Raw genomic sequence first — 21,810 nt, 5'->3', positions numbered from 1 at the left:
TCACTGTGTCTGATCATCACATATATTGATTTCCTTGAATATTGTCTGTCTCCCCTTCTAGATTTCAAGTCCCTTGAGGGCAGGAGCGGGGCTTTTATCCTTGCTGCCCACCACGGTGCTGTGCACAGCAGGCACTCACTTGGTATTTGCTGAATGAGTGGATGAAAAGAGGCATCTAATCAATATGAGTTTGAGGTTGGTGTCTGGTTTCCAGGAAGAGGGGAGTATCCAGGTTGCAGTTTCAGAGAGAGGAGACTATGTGCGCTGCTTCTCATTCTTACAGCCGTTTAGGTTTTTGTCACACTCTTTGTTGGATCGATGATGTTCCTGATATCCTATGTCCAACAAGGCTATGGGCTTCTTTAGAAAGAGATCGAGCCCCTCACAGCCCCAAGCACATTGTCAGGCATCTAGTAGGGGCTTAACAGAAGTTTATTGGATAGATAAATGGACGGATGGGTGGATGAATAGATGAATAAATGAGTGAATGTAAAGAAGGATGGATGGACAGTAGTACTCAGACTGCAGGCAACAATGGAAAACCATGTTTATTTTTTCCTTCTAATAAAGGACAGTACATTTCCAGTCAATCTGTAAAACGTCATGAACGTATAAAAATGTATTAAGTACAGTCATTAGCAATACATTGCAGAGAAATAGTTGTTATAACCCTTTCCCCTAAGATGGTACTTGGACGGTCACTGTTGGTTTGCTTTAACAAAAAAGGGCAAGAGTAGGTGACCAGTTGGCCTGGTTGGCCCAGGACTAAGGAGTTTCCCAGGATGTGGGGCTTTCAGTGCTAAAACTCGGAAAAGCCCAGGCAAACTGGGATGGTTGGTCATGCAAGAAAGAGAGCAGCACGAAAATGTTGGGCGTGCTTTGGCATTCAGGTACAGGGGTCCGATATTTTCTCAACTTCCCATGACCTCGCTTCCTCTTAGCTCTGGAATAAAAATCCCTGTGTTATTATCAAGGGTGTTATGGCTTTCAAAGGGTTTTAACAACCCCGTGTAGTTTGGACTTGATCTTTATGCCAAGCCTGGGAGGTAGGGCAGTTCTAACCTAGTTTGCAGGTGAAGCATGCTAGGTCAGTGCTCCTAGCTCCTAGAGAATACGGGGCAGAGAAAAGACTCCCACCCCCATCTCCTGAGGCAGTGTTCTTCCCACGACTCTGTTCTTTTCTGAAACATCCTACCTGTCTCATCTGGCTTTCAGGAGTGAGCAGGAATCATACGGGGGAAAGGAAGGACCCTGAGATCCAAGCTTTGGCTCAGTCCCCTCATTTGGGACAATTTATATCATTACTGCTTTGCCTGATGTGTTTATCTGCTCCTCCTCTAGCAATCCTCGTGAAGGATTCCCCTGAAGACCCACCAGCTGGTCAGTGCTGGCATCAGTATGTGGCAAAGTCAGTGAAAGAGATCCAGTACATTGACTCTAGGATGATGTCCCAAATGGCCCTTCCAGTTAAGGTTTGCCAGCAGGATGGTCAGAGGACCAGCTCAGTCTGCCATGTGCCAGCTTGATTGTTGAGCTCTTTTTGGGCACTTCTGCTGAGAAGTTACTCAAGTGATAAGTCAATTCACGGGGTGGCTGTAACTTGCCACTTGTTCCCACCCTTGTACTTCTTGCCTGACATATATAGGCACCACCTTAAGGCGGGAGGGTTCAGTAGTCCTCCCTGGCTCACCTTAAAAGACTAGGAACAGGCTATCCTTGCCCATGGTAGACCTCACTTCTCTTGACAGTGTATTAGAATCCTATCATCCATTCTTTTATTCCAACACTGTTTCGAGCTCTTTTGCATTTTTGGCATTTACGACCTCTAGGGATAAGAAGTCTATGTAATCCTTCTTTTCCCTGTGAAGTGAGACTTCCTCTGGCTCTCCCTAATTCAGCTGAAGCCTGTAATATTCTGGGATAAGCTTAATCAATGGGGTTTGACACTGGTCCTACTCTTTCAGATGTTGTTGTTTGGGCTCAGAGTTGCTCTGTCACGCGGGTCGTCTATTCTGGGTGCAGCTGTGTAAAGGTCTGATCTTAAGAGTTTTCCTTTTCTGAGAGTTGAATGAGGAATGGGTACAGGTTTCCCCTGCTATCTGAAAGTAGAGCGTTAGTATGAAAATTTTCGTAAGCTGAAATGGCGTAAACAAAGAAGCAATTACCTTAGGACACATCTTGCTAATGGATGCACAAAATATCTGGATAAATACAGGTAAAGCACAGCTGCTTAGACACAGTTCAAAGCTATGCCGGTTTGATTCTGAGATGCTGAGTGCAGTTCCTGGGGAAGGAGTTGGGTGGTGCCACTCAGTGCTCAGTGCTCTATAACTGCTGGCTGCAAAATAAACACTGAGTGCTATTTTCACTTTTCACCTTTTTTTGGGGGTAAAAGCAGAAAGAAATTCAACTCTTTGGATTTCTTTCGGTTAGCAACAACAGGCAAAAATGTAGGTCTTTGGTAAAAGTGAAATGGCTTAAGGCAAACTTTTGAACAGTGGGGCATATTTGTACTTTTATTTAAAAATAAATAAAGTAAATATCTTTAAAAGAAGAGTGCTGCCCACGCCCTCTTGGTAGATTCCCCAGACTGTGGGACATGTAGCCTATTAGCTAAAGCGTGGAGTTTCTGCTTCACGGGCTTATGTCCGTTCGCTTTCACATGCTTATGTTCTTTCTGCCTCTTACACTAGCTGCGGCCTTATGACCCTCAGAAGTGTCTGTGGCTCTGAGTTCAAATCTGATTTTAATCTTTAGATGTGATTTTCTTTGGTTTAGAGCAGACCCAACTCTGAGAAGGGAAGGGGTGTTAACCCCGACATGACCATCCCTGCAGTACACTTGAGATGAGGCACTTGTGTGTATGAGACTCTTCTGAACCTTGAACTCTTGACACCGAGGGGTGACGTGATGGTTTGACAAGCCCAGAAACTTCCAGATCTTGAGATATTGGCTGGCTTGCTACACTTCTTGGCATCTGGGAAACTGATGGCCCAGTTGCATTGGGTTGTAGGCTGTACTTATTGAGAGGGTCAAAGAATGTCTCTGGGTTAAAAAATGAAAAAAACTCAATGCAATAGAAATATAGCCTCCTTATAAAAAACCTTTTGCAAGGAGTGCTGCCTGGCAGCAGGAGAAAACTAGAGGTCGACTGGTTTCCAGTCCTTTTTTGTCAGACCCCTTGGGGCCAGCACTTCCTCTAAGGAAGTCAAGCCTGGTGGGGAGAAGAGGATAAGACGGCCACATTCTTCCCTTCACGAAGAGGAAGAGTCGTGGTTAATTAAGCCAGTGATTAGCGGCCTCCTCTGAGTTTGTGCAGATCTCTGCAGGCCCCTCATATTGTCAGTGAACTCTGGGATCGGCGATGGCTGCCCTGGCTGAAGGGCCGGTTCGAGTTCGTCTGTCCACTTGAGTAGGCTCCGGACGCCGTCATCCTACTAGGCTCCAGGAGAAGGTGCTCCCCAGATGAGAATTGAGCCCAGGAGTCCCGTGAGCACGGGTCATCCCTTATGTGGTCCCCGCTGCATCTCTCTCTGGGCAGCACCCAGTCCTCCTTGGACTTGCACTCCACAGGGCTCGAGCTCTTTGGGGTGCTGGCTCTGAAGCTCTGTTCTGGGGCAGGTGGCCCTGGACGGTGGGTGGGCTGGGCCTCTTCAGGGACAGTGGCAGGCCTCTGTCGGCTTCTCCAACTCTGGATTTCCAGCTCTCTTTTGTCCATGGGGAGTTTGTCAATTTTCTGAGCTTTTAAGATCGGAGACTTCCCGTATGTCCCTTGTAGAGCCAGGAAAAAGTACCTGGTGGGAAATAATAAAGATATTTTCTGACTTCTTGAATTTCAGCATTGAAAGGGTCCTTAGAATCCAACTCCCTGCCCAGGGAAAGATCATCTTTTTTTTTTTCAAACAATGGTAATTTAATGTTAGTTATTATAAAGAAAAGGTTACCATGTATTGGCCTTTAATGACTGCATGAATCATGGGGTACTTCCTTGGGGAAGACTTTTTTGATTGAACTTCCTTCTCATAAATGTTTGTACCACCTCTTAGTTCGTATGATGGCACTTTAAAAAGAATTTTTTTTAAATTTTTCATTTCTTTATTTTTAACATCTTTATTGGAGTATAATTGCTTTACAATGGTGTGTTAGTTTCTGCTGTATGACAAAGTGAATCAGCTATATATATACATATATCCCCATATCTCCTCCCTCTTGCGTCTCCCTCCCACCCTCCTTATCCCACCCCTCTAGGTGGACACAAAGCACCGAACTGATCTCCCTGTGCTATGTGGCAGTGTCCCACTAGCTATTTATTTTACGTTTGGTAGTGTATATATGTCCATGCCACTCTCTTACTTCGTCCCAGCTTTCCCTTCCCCCTCCTCGTGTCCTCAAGTCCATTCTCTACGTCTGCGTCTTTATTCCTGTCCTGCCCCTAGGTTCTTCAGAACCTTTTTTTTTTAGATTCCATATATATGTGTTTGTTAGCATACGGTATTTGTTTTTCTCTTTCTGACTGACTTCACCCTGTATGACAGACTCTAGGTCCATCCACCTCACTACAAATAACTCAATTTCGTTTCTTTTTATGGCTGAGTAATATTCCATTGTATATATGTGCCACATCTTCTTTATCCATTCATCTGTCGATGGACACTTAGGTTGCTTCCATGTCCTGGCTATTGTAAATAGAGCTGCAGTGAACATTGTGGTACATGACTCTTTTTGAATTATGGTTTTCTCAGGGTATATGCCCAATAGTGAGATTGCTGGGTCGTATGGTAGTTCTATTTTTAGTTTTTTAAGGAACCTCCATACTGTTCTCCATAGTGGCTGTATCAATTTACATTCCCACCAACAGTGCAAGAGGGTTCCCTTTTCTCCACACCCTCTCCAGCATTTATTCGGGAAAGATCATCTTTGCCACTCTCTTGACTGATGGATCAAATCTATGCCTGTACACCTCTGGTACTGGGGAGTTCAACAACAAAATATAACAGCTAACATTTGTTAGGTACCAGGACTATTCTAAGTGCTTTACATATTATTAACTCATATTATTCTCCCCCAAATCCCATGCGGTTGGTACTTTTGTTTCCCGCTATGTACAGACATGGAAACTGAGGCACTGAGAGATTGAATGATTTGTCCAGAGCCACACAATGGTCAAGCTGTGGTCAAGACCAAGTGCTCTGGATTCTGAGGCTTTTCTCTCATCTACCATGCATGAGGCAGTCCATTCTATTTCTGAGCTGTTCTAATTTAGGCAAATTTACTTGCTTTGGAATGTCAACTCTTTGTGGGACTTAATAATTTTAAAGTAGTTTCCCAGTACGTTCTTTTCTTGAATCCACAGGCTATGCTAGCTTCACAGCATCAGTGTATTATCACTGTTTTCCAGATGAAGATACTGAGGTCCCAAGTGATGAGATGGGTTTCCTAAGGTCTCCCGAGAAGTTGATAGATCTCCCTGATGGTTAACTCAAGTTTCCTTTCCCCTGCCAAGCTTCTTGTAGCCTGTAGTGGACTCTGGAATCAGGGGTCTCTATATGTGCCTAGAATATTTTCCTGTTCCAAGTTTAGGTAAGAAGGTAACTAAAACTATGTGATCTATGGAGAAGCATATACCATCTTGTGACGCTGGGCAGCTCATACCCCCTCTCTGGGTGTCAGTTTATCTAAAACGTAATCCAGTTGGTCCAGACGACGTCCAAGGTCTTTTCCAAAAATAATCCTTAAATTTTTTTTTATTTCTAAAGCCTTATAAGCAGAGAGGCTCCCACCCTTCTACTATTATGTCTAAAAGGTTCAGGATGATCTCAAAGTGAGCAGGGGTTTCTGAAGACCACAGTAGATCCTACGGAATCAGAAACTTTTCCCCATTCTTTCTCATCTCACCCAGGGAGGCAGTGCAGGTGGTCATACATATGTGTTTCAGGAAAGACTCAACTTCTTGCGGGAAACTGGAATTTTCTCAGTTTAAACATTCCCCCAAGCTACCAACTTCCCTCTCTGTCCATTTAGTGAACAAATACCTGTCAAGTTCCTACAATGGGCCAAGCCCCAAGGGATTATTAAACTGGGAACCAGACTGACAGGAATCTTGCTGTCAGGAAGCACAGGAACAGAGTTAGTTAGAAGCCGAAGGAGCAGTGAGAGTGTCAAACACGTGATCTGGTGCAAGAAACCTTCCTTGAGGAGGAGACATTAAAGGTGAGGACTGAGGGACGCATAGGAGGAAGCCAGGCAAAGAGGGGGTGAGAACCAAATCCTGGGCTCAGTGGCTGCAGTGTGGAGAGTGAGGGAATAGGACACAGAGGGGTTGGCAGGGTCAGAGCAGGCAAGGACCATGGGGAAGGTTTTGGGTTTTGTGCATTATTGTAAAGGCCTTGGGAAGGCCTTGGAAAGTTATGAACATGACACGATTACACTTTGACACAATGATAATGGATTAGAGTAAAACCCAATAGGAGACTATTGAAGTAATTCAGAATGAAAGTCTTATAACCTATCCATGGTGGTGGCTGTAGAAATGGAAATAGCAGATGGAAATACCTACTGAGAAATAGGTTAGCAGATAAAATTGTCAGGTCTTGGTGATGGGCGAGAGAGGGGCATGTGGTGGTGGGTGATATCAAGGATAAGTCTCATGGGCCTGCCTTGATCCTAAGTGGGTCACAGTGGATGAAAGGAACTCGGGAAGAAAGCCAGGTTTCTGGGATGGTGGTGGTGACAGAAGGTAGATAGCGAATTAAATTATAGATGTCTCCCACTTTTCTGAGACGTAGCAGGCCCAGTGCTGGTGAGGCATAGGTAACTAGAAAGATCTGGGCTGGGAGTTTATATTAGAGATTCATTTGTGAAAAATGATATTTAACTTCACAATAGTGGTTGCTATGTTTATGGAAAGAATTGAAGTGAGAAGACAAGAGAACCTAGGACAAAGGGTTGACAATACACCATGTCAAAGACATGAACCAGCAAAGGAAACAAAGAAGAAGTAGGAGAAAAACCAAGAGAGTTCTGTGTTACTGAAGCTAAATGAAGAGTGTCCAAGGGCTCTATTGTAGCGAATTACGATGCTGCATTGTGTTTTAAAGTTTGTGTGTTAGTTATTTAAGAGATAAAACAAAAGAAACTTACTTTCTCTTACTTTAAGAGAATCCATATAGTTCCTTTATACTGGTTGAAGTAATTAGACCGAGATAAGTGAGGTCACGGTTAGTGGCTAATTATCACAAGCTTGGTGAGTGAAATCAATCTTATTATAAGTACAGCTTACATCTTTAAGTGAACAAATAGAGTTTTCTATAGCAAACATTCTATCATGTAGACTTCTGTAACAAAAATTAATTGTTCTAAGGTTACAAGTCAACAGTCCTTGGAGCTATTAAAATAATCCTTTCTCTGTCAAAGGAAATCTCTTTGCCTTGCTTAGGCAACAGAATTAAACAGGAATTCAAGTTTATGATGATAATATAGAATAAGCAGAGATTTAACTTACGCACTATGGTAACTAACTGGCAAGAAAATATTTGCTGACTTTTCCCTAAGTTAAGTTGTCCCTCATTTGTTTAACAAGCTGTAATGTTGAGTGTTTGTCTTTTCCAAGAACGTTCATACTTTTCAACAACCCTCATCAAGCTGGTGGCCTCTGGCTCTACATGTGTCTTCTAGCCAAGGGCAGGACAAGAATCCTCCGCTGATGATTTGCTCTTTCCATACCCCAAATAAGACACAGAACAGAGGAGGTCAGTCCTTGGTCAGAGGTGAGCATAACCGTGTTTAACCCCAAAAAGTGTGGACAAAAATATTTAACCCACATATTTGATGCCCTTTTCCAATGAGGGCAGGACCTTCATGGTCTCTCCCAGGCTCCACCTCCCAAGGGGTTGGGCTGAGAAAGGGGGTGGGTGGGAAATAATGTCCTCTGAGGCTTGTGCTTAATTGCTTCCCACTCTTCAGTCCCAGGGCCCTCTTTTAATACTAGTTACTTTCACCTGTATTACGATCAAACTTCTGTCTGAATTGTCCACTGGGTTGTAGACTTCTTGAGAGCAAGAGTTCTGTTTTATTCATCTTTCTGTTTCTTTAGCATCTTTTTCTCATTTATCTCTGAGGGCAGCCTACATGACAAGAACTCTGCTAGCTGTGGGTTATATAATGATAAGGAGATACCTTCGTTCCAGGAGTTTAATGGTCAGACCAAGACAAACAGATAAAACAGATAATGTGGGCTAAAGGTAGTAGTGACAGATAGACCCAGGTCATGGGAACACATGAGCGAGGGGGATCTGTTTCAGCCTGAGGGAGGTAGGTGAAGTCCTGCGAGGGTTCTTGAATTGCTCATGCCTGAAATGATGTCAAAGGGTGAGGAGGTGTGGTAACGAAGGGCATTCTGAATAGAAGGGACAGCATGAACACAGGCAGGAAGGGGAGAGGGCAGGGAGCCTTTAGGGAAGTCCAAGAAGCTTGGTGATGTGAAGCCCAAAGTTTGAGCTTTGGGAGCAGGGGGAGAAGGCTGTAGAGGCCAGTAGGGGCCAAGCAGGGAGGCTGCGTCCACAGTGCATACTCAGCAGTTTGCTAAGTTCACAATAGTGTTTGTCATGTTGGTATCTTCAGCCTCTAAACCCTGCATCAGATGTCAAGGTTCTGAGGTGGCTTAGGAAGAAGAAATGGAGCCCAAACTAGGTTAAGCAAGCTGCCAAACTTACTTATTAAAGGAAGCAAAGCATGCTAATGGCTCTCTGCCTAATTTTGGATTAGAAAAAGTTCTACACAGTGTTGCAATGGCTTCTTGACTGTGGCTTATAATGATAAAAGTAGCTGAATTTCAATGTTCAGAGCAGACGAGATCCTAAGGATGGAGAGAGGCTGAGTCTTGCCTCTGGGTACAGCATCATTAAGTTCACCGAATGCTCTGACTAGAGAGCGTGGGATGGAGAACAGAATACTGGCCTCCGAGTTGGGAGAACTCAGCTCCCACTGTGACTTGTGGTGGGCTGGAGGGCACATTCTGGTGCCTCATAGGACTACAACCACAGCTTTGCCTAATTTCTAGGTGATTTTGTAAAAGGCAAATGAGGAGCTAGATAGAAAAGCATGTGTCAAGAGTAAATTTGAAGGACACACCAAGCGTTGTTGTTGCTGTTGCTATTTTTCGGGAAAAGGCAAATGTAGAGGATTTAGGCTGGAAATGTTAGAAATAGTCCCTCTGCATGAATGATTTATTTGGCAAATACAGGGTGTGTGTGTGTTTTAACAAATTTGAGTAGTATTAAAAAGTTGGCTATTTCATGCAAAATTTGAATTTCTGGGAAAAATCTAAAGCTCTGAAACGCTAGTCTTGATCTGTCCTTGTGGCAGTGATAGGCTGAAGCTTAGAAGTTCCTTCTCCTAATGTCTGTACTTCACCTGGTTTGCTGCTGTTGCTTACCTGTCCCTGTAGGCATTTGAGAGTGAGACTCCTGGGCTAAGGAATAAAGGACTATAGAGCTTTTCAAAATGATTCTTTTTACACAACAAAGTTTGTAGGGCAGGAGGGTAGGAATTAGTATTCTCATTTTACAGATGTTATAACAGAGGTTCTGCCAGATTTGGTGACTTTGCTGCTCTGTGGCTGAGCTGGGACCCGAGTCCGTGCTATTTGCCTCCAAGTTCATTATTCTTTCTGTCCTTGCTCCCTGTCTTTGAAACAGTAGCCTCAAGCATCCCAGCTGGAGTCAAACTCCTGACTCTTGGGCTATGAAAATGGCTGATTGAGGGGAGAGTGGTAGTTCTAGGAAGAAAATAGCACCCCCTGTTCAAACCTTGGGAGAAGAGCCACGACCGGTGTGAGGAAGCAGACGAGGTAGAAAGTGGGGTCCGAGAGCTGGCCTTCCATCACCCTGTAGGGGTTGATGGGACTGTTGCAGATGACGCAGGTGGCGTTGTACACTAGGGATACCACAAAGTACATCAGGAAGCTGCCTGCGAGAACAAGCCCGTGGATGATGGTCTGTGGAAGGAAAGAAGTAAACACTGTTGAAGGGATAGCTTAGATTAGGGGGGAATGCAGTCACGCTACTTTAACTTGTTTAAAACTTCTTTTTTTGGAAATGCCACATACCTATAAACAATTTAAAAAAGTGTGCCATTTAATGGCTTATGTTGAAGTAAACACCTATGTTGCTACCACCCAGAATTTGAACACACATACCCCGGAAACCCCTAAATCACCTTGACTTTGGTGATAATTTTCATGATATTCTTTAGTTTTACTACCTGTGTTTCTCCCTTAATAGTCTGTTTTTAAAAGTTATTCATATTTGATGTGACTTTTGTCTTTTTTCCTCAGTATTATGTTTGTGTGATGAATTCATTTTTTCCACATGTGGCTGTTTGTTAGTTATTCATTTCCGAAGCGGTGCAGTCTTCTGTAGTCTGATCTCATTTTGCCCTGCCTGTTTTATGCTGCTTTCCTTCCAATTCTTGTCCTCTTTTAAACTCACTGACAATTCCATATAATTTCATTTCCCCATCTACTAGTTTGAAAGTTATATATTTCATTTCCATTCCTTAGTGATTACTCAATAAATGCTAATAAGCAGTTTTAACTTACTGTGGTATAAAGTTTCTATGTTTCCCTCCTCCTGAATACATTCACTTTAGAATACATTAACTTTGTTTACCTCCCTCCTGATTCATATCTCATTGCTACTGTGTATTTAAATTCTATCATCTTTTTAAATCACATAAGTCATTATTACAGTTTAATATGGTCAATATTCGTTAAGATTTACTTACATGTTTGACACTTTCTATGCCTTCATTCCCTCTTGCATTTTGGACTTTCCATATGAGCTTTCTTTCCTTATACTTTTTAAAAAAATTTTATATTAGAGTGTAGTTGATTAACAATGTGTTAGTTTCAGGTGTACAGCAAAGTGATTCAGTTATACATATACAAGTATCTCTTCTTTTTCAAATTCTTTTCCCATTTAGGTTACTACAGAATATTGAGCAGAGTTCCCTGTGCTATATACAGTAGGTCCTTGTTGGTTATCTATTTTAAATATAGTAGTGTGTACATGTCAATCTCAATCTCCCAATCTATCCCTCCCACCCTCCTTTCCCCCTGGTAACCATAAGCTTGTTCTCTAAGTCTGTGAGTGTTTCTGTTTTGTAAATAAGTTCATTTGTATCATTTTTAAAGATTCTGCATAGAAGTGATAGCATATGATATTCATCTTTCTCTGACTTACTTCACTTAGTATGATAATCTCCAGGTCCATCCATGTTGTTGCAAATGGCATTATTTCATTCTTTTTAATGGCCGAGTAATATTCCATTGTATATATGTACCACATCTTCTTTATCCACTCCTCTGTCGATGGACATTTAGGGTGCTTCCATGTCTTGGCTATTGTAAACTGTGCTGCAATGAACATTGGGGTGTCTTTCCTTATACTTTAAATAGAGTTGACCTTTGGACAACATGGGTTTGAACTGTGCGGGTCCACTTACATGTGGATTTTTCTCAACAAATACTACAGTATTACCTGATCTGTGGTTGGTTGAATCCATAGATATGGAGGACTGATTATGAGACTTGAGCATCCACAGATTTTGGTATTTGCAATGGGTCCTGGAACCAATCCCCTGTGGATACTGAGGGAGGGCTGTACATCCTTTAGAATTTCCTTTCGTGAAAGTCTGCTGGTGATGCATTCTCTGATCCATTATTTCATTCTCATTCTTAAAAGCTATTTTTGATCTTGTTGGGAAGTTTTTCTTTTAGTATATTTAAGCTAGCATTTCACTATCTTCTGGCTTCTGTTGTTGCTATTGAGAAGTTAGCAACTCTTTATCTGTTATTCCTTAGAAGGAAATCTCTTATAATGTGGCTGCTTTTATGATTTTTACTTCGTCTTCAGTGTTCTATAGTTTTCTTATAAGTGTGGATTTAAAAAAAATTTATCTTGCTTGGGTTTTGCTGATCTTCTTGAATTCATGGATTGATGTCTTTCATTACTTTTGCAAAATTCTCAAGTCACTATCTTTTCAAATATTGCCTCTGTCTCATTTTCTCCCCCTTTCCTTCTGAGACTCTAATCAAATGTATGTTAGATCTTTTAAGATACCACCATATCTTCTATATATCTCAATATCTGTTCCATAATTTTCAATATTTTACTTTTGTTTTATATCCTGGATAATTTGACCAGTTCACTAATTCTCCCCTCAGCTGTGCCTAATCTGCTGTTAATCCAGCCATTGAAACTTAAATTACAGTTATAGTATTTTTTAATTTCTAAATGTTTTATTTGGTCTTTTTTCACATCTTCTAGGTTTCTTTGCATGGTTTTCCAATTCTTGCAGATATTTTAAAGCTTAATCTTCTTTAAACATAGCAAACAAACCTTTTCTATGATTTATATCTGATAATTCCAATACCTGAGATATTTGTTACTGATGTTTGTGCTTGTGATCCTCATTAATGAGTTCTTGTTTCATTTTAAGCTTCATTATTTTTTTTGTGTGTTTTTGAAAATTTTATTTTTCTTACTCATTTGAGTTATTGAAATTTCTTAATGCGATCTGTTGTTATATAGTGCAAAAATCTTAAAGTCTACTGTTTATTATTATATATATTTGAATTGAAGTATAGTTGCAGTGATTCAGTTATATATATATATATTCTTTTTCAGATTCTTTTCCCTTATAGGTTATTACAAAATATTGAGTATAGTTGCCTGTGCTATACAGTAGGTCCTTGTTGGTTATCTATTTTGTATATAGTTGTGTGTGTATGTTAATTCCCCACTTTATCCCTCCCCCTCCCCCACCCCCTTCCACTTTGGTAACCATAAGTTTGTTTTCTATGTCTGTGGGTCTATTTCTGTTTTGTAAATAAGTTCATTTGTATCTTTAAAAAAAAATTATGATATAAGTGATATCATATATTTGTCTTTCTCTGTCTGGCTTACTTCACTTAGTATGATAATGAGCTTCCTTATTTTTGAATATGTGATGCTTCTCGGCCTTGGAAAATTAGTGGGGATACTTACTTTTAGGCTTAGGAAAACTTTCCCTGGAGAGGGTTTGTGTGTGTATTTTGTAATATCCTTGGGCACTGTCAGTTAGTTTAAACTGAATTCATAGGTCAAAATTTGGCTCACCCAGGTGGTACAAAGAATCTGGGCTGCAAATCTGTGTGAGGCCAGCCCATGGTCCATTTCCCAGGATAAGTCCTTTTTACTGATTCTCCCTGCTCTCTTCAGCACAGTGGGAACAATCCCTACAGTCCCTGCTGGGGAGGGGAGTGCAGGTAGGTCCACTTTTGGGTATACCTTCTACTCTGAAGGTAGAGCCTTTGGGGTCCTAATTTAATGTGATCTCTTATTAGACTCCCACTTTAGCAGCCTGGGTTTTAATTTCTGAACTTTACGCTCAATGAAGTCTGCCAAAAAGTTCATTTTGGGCAGGGTTGCAAACGCTTTGAAGAAAACAGAGGCTTTGGCTCAGCTTGCTTCTCTACAAACCCACTTTCCCAGAGGCTTTAGTCTTTAACTATCCTGTCATCTTTTTCATACCTTTAGCGTATGTATACATATATACGTGTGTGTATATATATATTATATGTGTGTATACATATATGTTTATATATGTATACATATATTAAATAAATAAATAAAAATATATAAATATGTATGTGTATATATATATATACACACACACACACATTAATTTGTTTTCAGTGGAAGAGGTGGTTTGAATATCCTAGCCCCTGTTCCTGAAAAAGAAAGCAGTTAGCTAACTTTTTAAATCACTTTGGTGGGGACTGTGAAAGCTGACACAGCTATTAAAATTCATGTTAGATTTCTACCCAGGGAAGAAAGACATTCTCCCTCTGCTTCAAGCACTTTAAAAAGGGAAACACTTTTTTCATAATGATTCTAGTAGCTAACTAACTCCTTTCCCAAGAGCAACAGAAATCACCAGTAACTACCAGGATACCTGGTCTAGAGATGCATTAAGTGGATTAATAGTGCTGAATGGTGAGTGAAAGGAACAGGTTCTGTCTTTTAAAGCAGATGAATGCAGTGGTCTGAGAAAGAGGGCCGAACGACCAGTCATTACCCATTTAATATATTACACATTGAGGCCTGATTATTTACAGGGCAATTTTGAAAGGTTAATAAGATACCTAATGGTTAAGAGGGTCATGGAGAGCAGAGATCCTCTTGGGAAATATCTTGTGCTGGTGTTTAAAAAAAAGTAATTAAATTATTGTGAAATATTTCAAGCACATAGTCAACAAATCTCGTATACTTGACATCCAGCTTTATCATTTTTAACCTTATGCTATATAAAGGGAAGCAGAATATATCAGCCCAAAGTAAGTCTCTGGCATAAGGATTATCTTGAGCTGGTTATTTTTAAGAAACAGCAGACAGAGGAGGAGCTCTGGAAACTGAAAAGAAGTTATCTTTTTGTAAGAGACACTTACAGTTATAAGGGAAATCTCCATTTGTAAGGGTGTCTCCCTCTCTGTACCTGGAAGAAAAGGACAATTCCACATTTCTAGGAAATCTTTATCAACTCCAATATCTGGCCTCCCCTAGCCTCAAAACTTCTTTTGTCTTTAGCTAGAGATGGTATTTAAGGTGGTAGCCAGGGCCATTTCAGAAAGTTACTCAGTTTCCTGGCCTCTCCCATGTGTATAGGAAGTATTTATTAAACTTGTTTGTTTTTCTCCCATTAATCTGTCTTTTATTACAGTAGTATCTAAGCTGAGAACCTAGAAGGGTAGAGGGAAAATTTTTTCTTCTTCCTCTACACATATTTGCCTCAGATTTTATTAAAAGATTAAGCCTTACAGATACAATTCAAGCACCCATGTATCCCTTGCAAATGCCTTCTCGTTAATCTTGAAAATAAACTCAGTGTTCACCATCATTCTTCTGTGTATTTTATATATACATGTTTATGTATCCATGTCAGTGGATGCGTTTTAATTTTATAAGTATCCCTCTGAATTATGCTTTGGACCTTTATTTTTGTTGATAAATGCCATTCTAATTTATTCATTTTAACTGTTCTAGTGTATGAATATGCCACTATTTATTTTCCTGTTAATGAACATTTAAGCTGTTTCCGATTTTTTGTTTTTTGCTATTAAGAACAATGAAGAAACAAGCATTCTTGTACATGTCTATGTATATACATGTGCAAAAGGATGGCCCAGGGTGCATATTTAGAAGTGGAATTGTGTCATAGCATATAATGAGTACTTAAACTCCTCTAGCTATTTTCAAATTGCTCTCTAGAATGGTGGTATCAGTTTATAGTTTACCAACAGAATATGAAAGTTCCTTGGTTGGGCTTTATTATGTTTAACGTGCTACTGAGTTAGTGTGGCAATATTTTATTTAGAATTTTTTACATTTATATTCACTGAGCAGATTGGTCTGTAATTTTGTTTTCTTGAACAATCCATGCTCATTTTCATATCAATTATTTTAGCCATGAACATTGAATTGCCTATATTTTCTATTTTTTTGAATCCATGAAACAATGGGTATGAGATAGGAATTATCTGTCCCTTATAAGTTTGGTCAAACTGACCTTTATAATCCTTTGGCTTGGTGTCTTTAGGAACAGGGTTACCGATTCAATTTCTGTAATAGTGATTGGTTTATTCATGTTTGCTGAATGATTTTGATTGTTTTGGTAAATTTTACATTTAAAGGAATTATTATTTTTATTATTATTTTTAAAATGTCAAGTCTTGGGACTTCCCTGGTGACACAGTGGTTGAGAATCTGCCTGCCAATGAAGGGGACACGGGTTCGAGCCCTGGTCTGGGAGGATACCGCATGCCACAGAGCAACTAAGTCCATGAGCCACGGCTGCTGAGCCCAAGTGCCACAACTACTGAAGCCCGCACACCTAGAGCCTGTGCTCTGCAACAGGAGAGGCCGCCGCAATGAGAGGCCCGTGCACCGTGGTGAGGAGTGGCCCCTGCTCGCCGCAACTAGAGAAAGCCCACACACAGCAGAAGGCTCAATGCAGCCAAAAATAAATTAATTAATTTTAAAAAGCCAAGTCTTTATTTTTATTTGGCTGCGTTGGGTCTTTGTTGCTGTGGGTGGGCTTCTCACTGCAGTGGCTTCTCTTGTTGCAGAGCACAGGCTTAGTTGCTCCACAGCATGTGGGATCTTCCTGGACTTGAACCTGTGTCCCCTGCATTGGCAGGCGGATTCTTAACCACTGCACCACCAGGGAAGTCCCCATTTAAAGAAATTATTGACTTGCTTTAAATTTTCAGTAAAATATTTAAAAAATTGATTACATGGACCTTTGTGTATGCAAGTTTCGCATCTGTAGATACGGAGGGCTGAATGTTCTATGTCATTTTATCTAAAGGACTTGAGCATCCATGGGTTTTGGTATCCATGGAGGTCCTAGAACCAGTCCCCCGCAGGTACTAAGAGATGGCTGTATATTCATAATTGCAGTCTTTTTCATTCCTAGTAGTATTTTTGTGGTCTTCTCTTCCTGTGTCTTCCCCTGGATCAGTTTTGTCAGAGATGTGTTTTCATTAGGGTTTTGAAGAGCTCAGTTTTGGTCTTACTGATCTTTCCTATTGTTTCCTTGATTTTTCTCTCATCTTTTTCTTTAGGTTTACATGGTAACTTTTTTAAGTTCCTCGAGTTGAATTTTTTAACTTACCTCTTTTTCATCTTTTTGTTTTTCATAATAAAAGCTTTAGGTGCATCCCACAAGTTTGCATATATAATATTTTTATAGTTGTTCAGCAGCAATAAGTATAATTTCCATCATGATTTACTCTTGACCTCATGAATTGCATATTTAGATGTGCTTTTTGAAGTATCCAGTCATGTTAGGCTTGTTTGGCTATATTTTTATTGCTTGTTTTTAATCTAAATGCATTGTTGTCAGAAAATACGTTCTTTATGATAATGATTCTTTCAGAGTCCTTTGTGATTTAGAATTTGGTCTTTTTCTTTAAATTTTTGGTATATGGTCCAGGTGTCTTTGAAAGATGCATGTTTACTATTTGTGTAGAGCAGGATTTTATATATTAGCTCTAACTACATTAGGTCAAATGTGGTAATTTATTCAAAGCTTGATCTATGTCTGCTTCTGATAGAGTTCTATAAAAACCTCATACTAGAATTGTTAAAAGTTTTTCCATTTCTCTTTATATTCACTGGATGAAAAAAGTCCAATCTGATAATTTTTGCTTTTAATAGGCAAATTAAATCCATTTACATTTATTATGAGTACTGATATATTTGGCTTTATTTTGAACATATTTTTTATTTTTGCCATCATTTTCTTTGCTCTTACCTTTTCCTCTTCCCTACAGCCTGGAGAATTGATAGTTTCCTATATTCCTCTAATTTCTTTCCTCTCCTTTATGCTTAATCTTAAATTTTAGGAGATAATAAATGTTGACTTTTCTGGAACAATTTAAGTGTGTATTTCTATTTTCTTCCTATTCACAATGAAGTCTTCAGCATACGTTAATTACCTATTGAACAGCCCTTCCTGGCCATTATGTGTTTCTTGTAGTTTTAGCTTTTATGTTCTTGCATGTTTCTTTCTTCCTTTAGTGAGGGTCTGTGGGTGGTAGACCTTACAGAGTTTATCTGAAAATGTCATTTATTACTTAGTCTTAAGTGATAGTGTAACTGTTTGTTATTTTGCCTCAGGTCTTTCTTTGAACATAATTACTCCATTGTTTTTTTGGTTTCTGCTGTTTTTTTAACTGCTGTTAAATTTCAAGTAATTTGTGCATAGTCTCTGGCAGACTTTAAGATTGTCTCTGTCTTTCACACTGTACAGTTTACTATGATATACCAGGCAATATACCCAGGTTTATTTTGATTAATCGTCTCAGTGATGATCTCTTCAGATACTGCTTCTCTACTATTCTTTGCTTGTTCTTCTGTGACTCTGACTCCTATTATGTAGCTGCTGGAACCATTTATTCTAGCCACCATTCCTCTTGATTACATTCTGGATGGGTACCCAATACTACCTTCCAATTTGGTAGTTTACTTTTAGCCAGTGCCCAGTCTAATTTCAATGACAAAATTTTTGTATTTTCAAGAGTTCTAAATGTTTCCTTAGTTTGGCTCAGTTCCCAGTATTAAAGTTATGACTCTTGTCTGCCTTCTTCACAGCTTCTGATAAAACTAAGTGGTTTTTCTGGTGGTTCTGAAAGAAATTTATCCTGTACTTAAGCTTGGCTAGGCCTTTTCCTTTTCATCATTTTGGTCTATCCGTCATCGGCATGAATTGGAGCAAAGGGGTTTTCCAGATGGGAACTCCGTGATCTGGAAGTTCCCTTGGGTGGCTTCCGTGATCTGGAAGCTCCCTTGGGTGGCTCGTATCAGCCACTGCCCAATGTCAGGGCCTGGCCTAACCTGTGATACTAGGGCGTGGGGAGGAAGTCCCACTGCAGAATGCTGGGAACACACTGAGCCTACTTGGGGAAGTCTTCTAAATGGTTAACACAAATGCTTTCAGAGAGAGCCATTTCAGCTTGGCTAAAGACAGATCTTTCTGTCAAGTGGTCTCCCTGCAGCAGTCAGTCTTACCTTCTCACACTATTAGTACAGAGGTTAAACGGTCAAGAGTCAGCTGGCCAGGGTTCAAACTTGCTTCTGTCTTGAACTACTTGGGGAAAGTTTCTTAACCTCTTTATATTCATTTCTATATCTATAAAATGGGAATTAAAAAAAATACCTAACAAACACATGCGTATATTGCAAAAGGATTTCCACAGTAAGTTAACATTCATCACTTTGCAATACAGTTGACTCTTGAACAACACAGGTTTGAACTGCACGGGTCCACTTATACACAGATTTTTTTCACTAAATACATACTATAGTACTACACGATTGAAGCCATGGATGTGGAACTGCAGGTACAGAGGGCCAACGGTAAAGTTATGTGTGGATTTTCCCCTGTGTGGAGGGTTGGCGCCCCCAAACTGTTCAAGTGTCAACTATATATGTATGTCAAGTCATTATGTTGTACAACTTAAACTTATACAGTGCTGTATGTCAATCATATCTCAATAAAACTGAAAGAAACAGAACAAAACGCTCCAAATCCCATCTAACACGAAGGGCTCTGGGAGGTTAAGTGAGATAATACATTACATCATGTAGATATGTACCTGGCATATAATTTTAAGCTCTTTGTTTTTATAATTATCATTGACTAGTCGAATTTAATGAGAAAGACAGTGTTACCTTTTTAGATACTAAAATGTGATATTTGGACGTGCTTGAGATATGCTTACATGGAGACAGTCTTCTAATCTTTTACCCCCAAGTTAAATGGGGAGCATACCTCCCTAACACAGCCTCAAGTACGATCAGTCTAATGTTTTCCTCGTCTCTCAAACACCCCTGAATTTTTAAATCAAAAATATGTATTTTGGCAACAAATTCTCTCATTGTTCTTTATGAATTAGTTTTTTCATCCTGGCTAGATGGTTACAAAGTTGAGGCCAGCAGCTTTATCTTCTCTACCTCTTTATCCCTGTACAAGTGGAACACAGGTAGGAGTTCAGTATGTATTTATCCAGTGGATCAATTATATGGAGTAAAGCAGCTCAGAAATCTGAAGGTGGTTGATGAACAGGAACACGATTTTTAGGCCATAAGGGCTCTGGGGCACTTACCCAGGTCTTCATTTCCATTGCCTGGTGCAGGAGGATTGTGGCGAGGGAAACGGTGTTGATGGGTGTCCCAAAGGTAAAGACGTCGATATCAGAATCCTTGTAGGTCTGCAGAGGAGGAACAAACAGGCACTGGCAGATGTGCCCATGGACTGAAGGCCTTGGCTTTGACAAGTGATTGTAAAACATCAGTGAAGGCAGGTGTCAAGGGAGGGGCAGGCTGGGGAGAAGGTATCCAGCTGCCATCAGGTGGAGCTGACCCAAGGGACAGACAAGAGAAGGAGTGAGTTGACAGGACTAAACTCTTTAAAAAGCTTTTGCAAAGGAAGCCATGATGAGTATTCCAGAACATTGCAGAAGGAGTCAAGAAAGAATTTACTGAGTACCTACCAGGCACAATGCCAACTGCTAAAGACACTGCTGTGTCCACTTTCAAGGAGTTAAGAGACCAACTAGGCAGGGCAAATGTGGTACAATTTAAGGGTATAAATGCTATAATGGAAGCAAGTACAAGAGAGGAATCAGCTGAGACTATAATAAGAGTTAGTCTCTTGAAAAGAGAGAGGAAAGGCAGACCAGGCAAAGGCCAGAACTGAGGGTGAAAAGTCCAAATCGTCCTAGATGGTAGGTCTGTTGAGCACATAGTAAGGGCAAAAGATGAAGCAGGAAAGGCAAGCAGAGGCCTGACCAGGGAGGGTATTTTAAACCAGGAAATTCAAAGAAAGCACAAAATGCCCACCTCAACACTCATTGTGTTGCTATTTGCAAACGAACATGAGCCAGAAACTAGACACCACCGGTTTCCTGGGAGCAATTACCCCACACCTGAGTTCCCTGTCTAGGATGAATACAGATATCCTATGCTATATAAATTCTCACTCTTTAAACTGGGGAACCAAATTGAGATGGGGCTGGTATCCCTTACTATCTGCATTCTTGTTTTTATTTCATATAATGTAGTATTCCTTATTATCAGAACTTCCTGCCTTGACCTCGGAAGCACAAATCTAAATATAAACCAAGGGTTGCAAATTCAAATACCTTCAGTGCTCAAGTAAGAAGCGGTAAATGAGTGAAGAAGGCCAGGCATGACACAAAAGGGCATGGTGGGGACTACGGCAAACGGGAGCACATGCCCCCCATCTAAGCAGGGCAGTGAGTCAACCCTGGATTCTCGCCACAAGGGAAAAATGACCCAGTGTATTGATAACTTTCAGTGTTTCAGAAGCTGGCAGAAATTAAGACGTTTTGGTAAAATATTCTGACTTTTTGAATACCCAGGGTAGGGTGGAGTCTGCAGGCCTCCTCTTTGGAGCCCCTGCTCTGAAGATGCTATTAGGAAACTATTAGTCTGGGATTTCATATAAACAGGACCAGTTCTACCCTGCTATTTGTATGGTTAGAATGGGACCATACAACTTACCAGGTAGGGGATAAAGAAACAGACGAGGCTCTGGTAGAACGCATCCGCCATGGAAATCCAGAAAGTCAGCAGGTTATAGCACTGCCAGGAAATAACACATCAACAGTAACCACCATCAAAGCAAGCCTCTGTTCTTTGTAAGCAACTTTCTTGTGCACGGCTGGACTAGACAACACGGCACTTACAATGCTTCTTATCTTAGAGGCAATAGAATGGAACGATTAAGAGCATGGGCCTGGGGGTGACAGACCTCAGGTCAAGTTCCAGCACTGTGTGACCTTAGTGAAAGTCACTAAACTTCTTTCTTTGAGAATTGTTTCTTCTTCCTTAGAAAGTAGAGAAAAACACCACCAACTAGTCCCTTGGGTTTCAAGAGGTCTAAATGCAACTGTGCTTTGGTAGCTAGTAAGGGCTCAGCTACCAAATATATTACCAAATTATTACCAAATGATAATGAATGATTATCATTCATTAGCACATTGTTAGTGCTAATACAAACTCGGTAAGTTTAGAGATTCTGAGGTTTCTGAATAGCATCTGAAAGAGAACTCTCAATCACAGTCCAGGGTCACAGGTTCCCAAGAGCTCAATGGCTTCAGAGACAAGCTTTCTCATTGTGTGCTTCACTCTTCTTGCCTTCCCTGGGAAAAGTGAAACTGTTCACATTGTATGTTTTTGCCAC

At 40.5% G+C, this 21,810-nt stretch overlaps 1 protein-coding gene across 1 annotated transcript in view; it reads right to left on the bottom strand.

The window, feature by feature from the left end:
• Positions 1–523: 523 nt before the first annotated feature.
• LOC309658150 (phospholipid-transporting ATPase VB-like) overlaps positions 524–21,810 on the bottom strand; it is a 64,035-nt gene continuing 42,748 nt past the window's right edge. Inside the window, exons 11-14 of the mRNA XM_082456413.1 lie at positions 21,129–21,209; positions 19,709–19,813; positions 9,807–9,994; positions 524–3,794 (exon numbers count right to left, since the gene is read on the bottom strand). Of these exons, the coding sequence (XP_082312539.1) occupies positions 3,335–3,794; positions 9,807–9,994; positions 19,709–19,813; positions 21,129–21,209 (834 nt within the window). The 3' untranslated portion in view covers positions 524–3,334. The remainder of the gene's footprint in view (positions 3,795–9,806; positions 9,995–19,708; positions 19,814–21,128; positions 21,210–21,810) is intronic.

The sequence above is a fragment of the Balaenoptera physalus genome (assembly GCF_965194825.1).
Source record: "Balaenoptera physalus genome assembly, chromosome: 3".
Taxonomy (NCBI): Eukaryota; Metazoa; Chordata; class Mammalia; order Artiodactyla; family Balaenopteridae; genus Balaenoptera; species Balaenoptera physalus.
This window is presented reverse-complemented; position numbering and strand designations above follow the sequence as displayed.